Source organism: Micromys minutus (genome assembly GCF_963924665.1).
Source record: "Micromys minutus genome assembly, chromosome: 15".
NCBI lineage: Eukaryota > Metazoa > Chordata > Mammalia > Rodentia > Muridae > Micromys > Micromys minutus.
Genome location: NC_137984.1, coordinates 55,115,045 through 55,121,044, shown reverse-complemented (window position 1 = coordinate 55,121,044; position 6,000 = coordinate 55,115,045). Strand labels below are relative to the sequence as shown.

The 6,000-nt window shown below is 47.7% G+C and overlaps 1 protein-coding gene across 2 annotated transcripts in view; it reads left to right on the top strand.

The window, feature by feature from the left end:
* Positions 1 to 241: 241 nt before the first annotated feature.
* The window catches only part of WWTR1 (WW domain containing transcription regulator 1), a gene marked incomplete at its 5' end in the record, with an annotated part of 111,302 nt that continues 105,543 nt past the window's right edge, over positions 242 to 6,000 (top strand). Inside the window, 2 exons of one of the 2 annotated variants that reach the window (XM_080929251.1) lie at positions 242 to 408; positions 850 to 1,281. In XM_080929251.1, coding sequence (XP_080785377.1) covers positions 242 to 408; positions 850 to 1,281 — 599 coding nt within the window. Of the gene's footprint in view, positions 522 to 849; positions 1,282 to 6,000 lie in introns of both variants that reach the window. The other variant, XM_080929250.1, reaches the window with a different exon arrangement.

Genomic DNA, 6,000 nt, shown 5'->3' with positions numbered 1-6,000 from the left:
TCCATAACTCCTTGATTTAACAGGCCTGAACCATGTTCTCTTTGATCCCGCCCCAAGTCAGTGGTAAACTCAAAGGAATGCAGATAGAGCGCTCGGCGGGAGAGGTCGGCGCGGTGCGGCGGGGCGGGGGCACGGTCTCTCCGGAGCTGCGAGGCGCCCAGCCCACCCCCGCCAGTCGAGCCGGGGTGGGAGGAGGAGGAAGAGGAGGGGCGTGGGGCAGGCTGGCTCCGGCCAGGAGGTCATGCATAATTCAACAGCTCCACTTTCGGCCCGCCTCTTTCCTAGGGGTGGGAGTTTGCAGCAAACTTTGTTTATGGGACAGTCCGGGAGCCGCGGCGGCTACGCTGGTCTACGTCTTCTCTGTCGCTTCCTCGCGCAGTGCGAGCGCCCGAGGCCGGCTCCGGGGATGTAAGAGGATAAGCCTTCGGCTGCTGAGAATCCGCTCGGGATCTGCCAGCCGGGGCCGGGTTCCAGCTCGTCAGTTCGGGAGGCGCCCAGGCTTGGCTTCCCCGCGTGCCCAGGTAGCTCCCGCCGCGCCCCGCACCCTCCCTGGCGTCCGGCTCTTAGACGACCGCAGTCCGGACGCTTGGGGTCGGCGGTGGGCTTATTGGTCAGGGGAGGCTGAGGCGGGTCTGGTGCAGGCACCCCCCCTCCCGCGGCTGCCTGCTCAGGGGAGCTTCTCTGCTGCGGGAAAGTTGCATAATCTCGGAGGCCAGGGGCGCCCCCTCCCCCACCGGCTGGTCCCTGGACCCATACCTAACTGTCTCTGCTTTCTCTGTCCTTCCCCAGGACACCCCCCACCCCTGACTTGAACTATAAGGCAGACCAGATCGTTCTTTTCTCTTGTAGAAAGATGAATCCGTCCTCGGTGCCCCATCCGCTCCCGCCGCCAGGGCAGCAAGTCATCCACGTCACGCAGGACCTCGACACGGACCTCGAAGCCCTCTTCAACTCTGTCATGAACCCCAAGCCCAGCTCTTGGCGGAAAAAGATCCTCCCGGAGTCCTTCTTTAAGGAGCCCGATTCCGGCTCCCATTCGCGCCAGTCCAGCACCGACTCATCGGGCGGCCACCCCGGGCCTCGACTAACCGGTGCGCAGCACGTCCGCTCGCACTCGTCGCCCGCATCCCTGCAGCTCGGCACCGGTGCGGGCGCCGCCGGAGGCCCTGCACAGCAGCACGCACACCTCCGCCAGCAGTCCTATGACGTGACCGACGAGCTGCCGTTGCCCCCAGGGTGGGAGATGACCTTCACGGCCACTGGCCAGAGATACTTCCTTAAGTAAGTCTGTCCGGGCGCAAGGTTGCGATGCCGTTGCCCCCGGACGTTTGTTCCCTCATGCGTTCGTGGTGTGTGTGTGTGTGTGTGTGTGTGTGTGTGTGTGTGTGTGTGAGAGAGAGAGAGAGAGAGAGAGAGAGAGAGAGAGAGAGAGAGAGAGACAGAGACAGAGATTGACTGACTGACTCGTCAGAGGTGCTTCAGAGATCTACAAAGCTAAAAAAGTAAGGAGTCTCTGGGAGTTGGACTTGACTAGAGCCAGAAAACAATTTTGAGAAGTCAGTTTAACTTCATCCATAGTGCTTTAAGCCCTAAGAGATCCAGGACATCGGAACACAGAGACTTGGGGAAAGGAAGTTTGAGAGATTTAGGCCTAAATCTGGGTCTTAGGTCCTTAGCGCCTTCACTTAAGTTAGCTAGTTCAGAACCAGGTGAGTAGGTAGGTGGTCTGGGTTCCTCAGCCACAGGAAAAGCAAGCCGGGAAAGAACACAGTGCTTGGTGGGCTTTTCCTCTCTCAGCTGGTGACACTATGACCACACAGTTCAGTAATGTAATTACCAACCGCACTGTAAAATAGTTATGGGCTGGACCAGCGAATTGTGTGGAAATTGGGTCAGGAGTCTTACGTTACACTTGGTAACCTAAAATACCATCACAGCAGCGGTGTGCATTGTCGTAGCTCTTGCCCCATCCGGTTAACTTCTTGATGTCATGAATTTTACAGTAGATTCAGCTTTTGAATTAGATTGAACAGTCAAATGTATTTTCAGTTGCTAGAGGAGATGAGTTCTTGAGGCAAAAACAGGCTGGAACGTGAATCATTATCAGAACCAGTGAGGTCATAGGGGTCAGGCTTAGAAAAGACCTAGACGGAAGTTGTGGTTGACCGATCCACTTGGTGCAGAATCACGTCAGCTTATCTAGTCTTCCCTGCTAAAAGGGAAGCTGTCTAAGAACGAGTCTTAAACTTCATCTTAGAGCCCTTATTTCTCTGTTGGAAGCCTTGCTTCCAAAGGTTCAAATGTAAGACAGCATGTACCACTTTGATACAAAGCTCCTCCTTGGTGTTAATCTTTGGTCCTTTGATTACTGAGGCCCTCTAAGAATGAGCAATTGGCGATGGATGCTCTGGGCTTATCTGAGAGTCGTACTGGTTGTTAGCTCTTTCTTCCTCATCCCAAAGCTGTTGACATCATGTGTGTATTAAGATTTATTTAGTTTTATGTATGTGTGTGTGTGTGTGCCTGGATATATGTATGTGCACCACATACATGAAGTGCCTGTGGAGGCCAGAAGAGGATGTCAAAGTTCCAGGGATGGCAGTGTTAGCTGCAACTGTTCCCCTAATGTTCCAGGGATGGCAGTGCTAGCTGCAACTGCTCCCCTAATGTTCCAGGGATGGCAGTGCTAGCTGCAACTGCTCCCCTAATGTTCCAGGGATGGCAGTGCTAGCTGCAACTGCTCCCCTAATGTTCCAGGGATGGCAGTGTTAGCTGCAACTGCTCCCCTAATGTTCCAGGGATGGCAGTGCTAGCTGCAACTGCTCCCCTAATTTGGATTTAGGTGCTAGGAACTGAACTCCAGTCCTCTGCAGGAGCATCAAGTGGTCAAGTGGTTTTAACCACGGAGCCATCTCTCTAACCTCTTGGAGATACTTTTTATTCTTTTTCTTTTTTTTTTTTTTTTAGTCTTTGTTTTGGGGCTTAGTGTGGTGCTGGCATCCTGAAGCCAACTTAATGGCTTTTTCACACAGTTGATGTCTGGATTATTGAGCCATGGAGTAGACACATGCTTTGATTTCTAAGTGGCAGTAGAGGTCAGAGATTCGATGTCATAGCCTGGCCTTTTTTTACAAAGGAAGATACTAGTTTCTGTATAGCATAAATGTTCAAAATATCATTGTGCATTAAATTCACTTAAGTAAATGCAGCTGTATGTATTTTTTTTTTAAAGATTTATGTATTCATTACATATAAGTACCTTGTATCTGTCTTCAGACACACCAGAAGAGGGCATCACATCTTATTACAGATAGCTGTGAGCCACCAAGTGGTTGCTGGGATTTGAACTCAGAACCTCTAGAAGAGCAGTCAGTGCTCTAACCAGTGAGCCATCTCTCCAGCCCAAGCTGTATGTATTTCACCATGACTTTTTACTAAAATGACTTCTAAATAAAAACAAATTCTTTTCTACATGTGTTTTTAATGATTAAAGTTGCTCAGATGTGTTTGTGATTTAGGACAAAAGTAGACGTTAGCCTTGGGTATTGGGAACGTTGCAGTGATCCATTTCTGTCCATGCAGCTGTGGGCACACCTCCAGCTAAGCCAGAATCTTCATTTCATTTTGAATGGTAGATGGAGTGTAAGTAGTATACTGGCATGACCTGATGCCGTCCCTGGAAATTTCTTGGCTAAGTGACTAAGAATTTAAGGAATTGTGTTTTTGTGAATATTGTCTTGTAGAATAAGCATTCTGCCAAGAATTCTTGATTCCTTTTAGAGCTTTGTTTGAACTTTGAATAAGGTAAATGTTCTGTGCCCCACTTTGTTAACACAGTCTGAAGAGAAAATGGTAGCTGCTCACCCGGATTGAATTCTCTTGGAATCAGTTCCTTAGTCAGCTCTATCACCCACAGGCGGGACTAGCAGAAGATTCCCACTCTTGACTGTGGTGGTGGTGGGGCTCAGGGTCATATCAGCCAGAAACCAAAGGGATTTATAATCCACAAAGATCAATTTGAGGGTTTTGGGGGTTTATTTTGTTTTGCTTTCTCTGTGTGTAGCCCTGTCTTGGAACTAGCTCTGTGGACCAGGCTGGCCTCAAACTTAGCACTTTGAAGGTTTTAGTGGCTTTTGCATTTTATTTTTATTTTTGGCTAGAAAAATTGAGCCTAGGGGAGGATGAAGGTGTGATTTGGCAGAAGTCATGTTATTTAACAGTGGTCTCTGAGTGAAATGATTTCATCTGTTTTAAAGCAGGCTTTCTCTTTCCTTTTCAAAACTCCCCTTTTCCCATGCTGCTTCCTCAGCGGAACAATAGCTTTGTGGGCAGTAGAGCTGAGTCATCTATGAACAGTCTTCTGCCATTTTCTTAGGTAGGATGGATTATTCCTGGGTATACGTTGTCATTGCTTTCTGTTCTTCTCTTTATAAAGTAAACAGGGTCTCACTCTTGTCGCCCCAGCTGGCCTCCAACTCACACATTTGCCTTCCTTCCTCTGCCACTTGAGTGTTGGGATTCAAGGCAGCCCTTTCTGTTTCTTAAAGGTCCCTTGTAGAGTATTCGAACCTTCTTTCTGCAGTGGTTGTCTTTAAGGTACTAGATAGAGAGGAAAACCAAGTGTGGGGGAAGCTGAACCATTGTTTCTCTAAAGCTGCTGCATCAGCCCAGGTGTGGCTGGTTTGCTGATAACTGAACCACTGAAGGCTATCTCTTAGTTTATTTCTCGGGTCAGAGTTTTCAGATCCACTTGTGCTGGGAGCCCCAGTGCCCTTGGAAGAACAGCAGGCTATCAAATGACCCCTACCGAGGTTTTCATTTATTTTTAAATTTCTGATTACAATGGCATATGTGGTTTTTGTGTATGAACCATAAACAGAATTATAAAGAAAATGATGATCTTCAGTCAACATATTCAGTCTTCATTCTATAAATGTTACTGTAGAAAAGGCATAACAATTTATGCTCTTAATACAATAACACTGGCCATTCTGAAACATTTTTTACTGTTTTTCTTTTTTGAAGACAGGATCGTAGTTGTAGCTGGCCTGGAATTCCTGCCACAGCCTCCTGAGCCATGGAATTAAAGGCGCGGTTACCACACCCCGCTGTTTTGCCTTTTCTGAAATTTATGTTAAAATATTGTTTTTGAACAAGCCTCTCCACACTTGGTAACTGACCTAGTAGCATAGTCATTGGTTGAATAGCACTGGTTTCCTTTGGCCCTTTAGTGTTCACTTTTAAACTTTTAAAAATTGTGTCTGTATTTAATTTGGGTTTCCTCTTTAACCCCTCGGTGCTAGACTGATAAGATAGGGAGAGCATAGTTCCTGTTCTGCTTTTCTTCCTTTACTTATTGCGTGGCTGATGGGTCTTCGCTGTTATTTATTTGTTTTTAAGAGTAGGGTCTCACGTCTTCACCGGCTGAGAGTTACCTTGAACTTCTGATTGATAGGTCATCCTTTATTTCCTGAGTGCTGCTGGGATTTCAGGCACATGCCACCCTGCCTAGTTTATACTGTTGAACCCAGGGTTTCACATATGCCTAGCAAGCGCTCTGTCAGCTAAGCAGCATGCCTCCACCCATTCTGTCGATTTTGGTAGACTGCCCCATCCTGTAAGTCAGATGTTTAGCTTGCTACTGGTTCTTATAGGTTGTCTGTTCGAAAGGACCTTCTACTTTACCAGAGCCTAGAACCTAGAACTGGAACTTACGCTTTGTCTAATGGTTAGACAGGAGCTCACTGTGAAGCACTGGCTGTCCGGGAACTTGTTCTGTAGGTCAGGCTAGCTTTGAACTCCCAGAAAGAACTCCATTGGCCTTTGCCTCCTTATTGTTGGGATTAAAGTGGTATACCATTATACTCAGATCTTTTTTTTTTTTTTTTTTCTTTTAAAGAAATTGTTCTTACTATTTCTTATTTGTACGAGTGCCTGTGTGGATAGCATGTGTGGGATGACTCTCAGAGGCCAGCTTAGTGTCAGCTTCCTCGGGGTAAG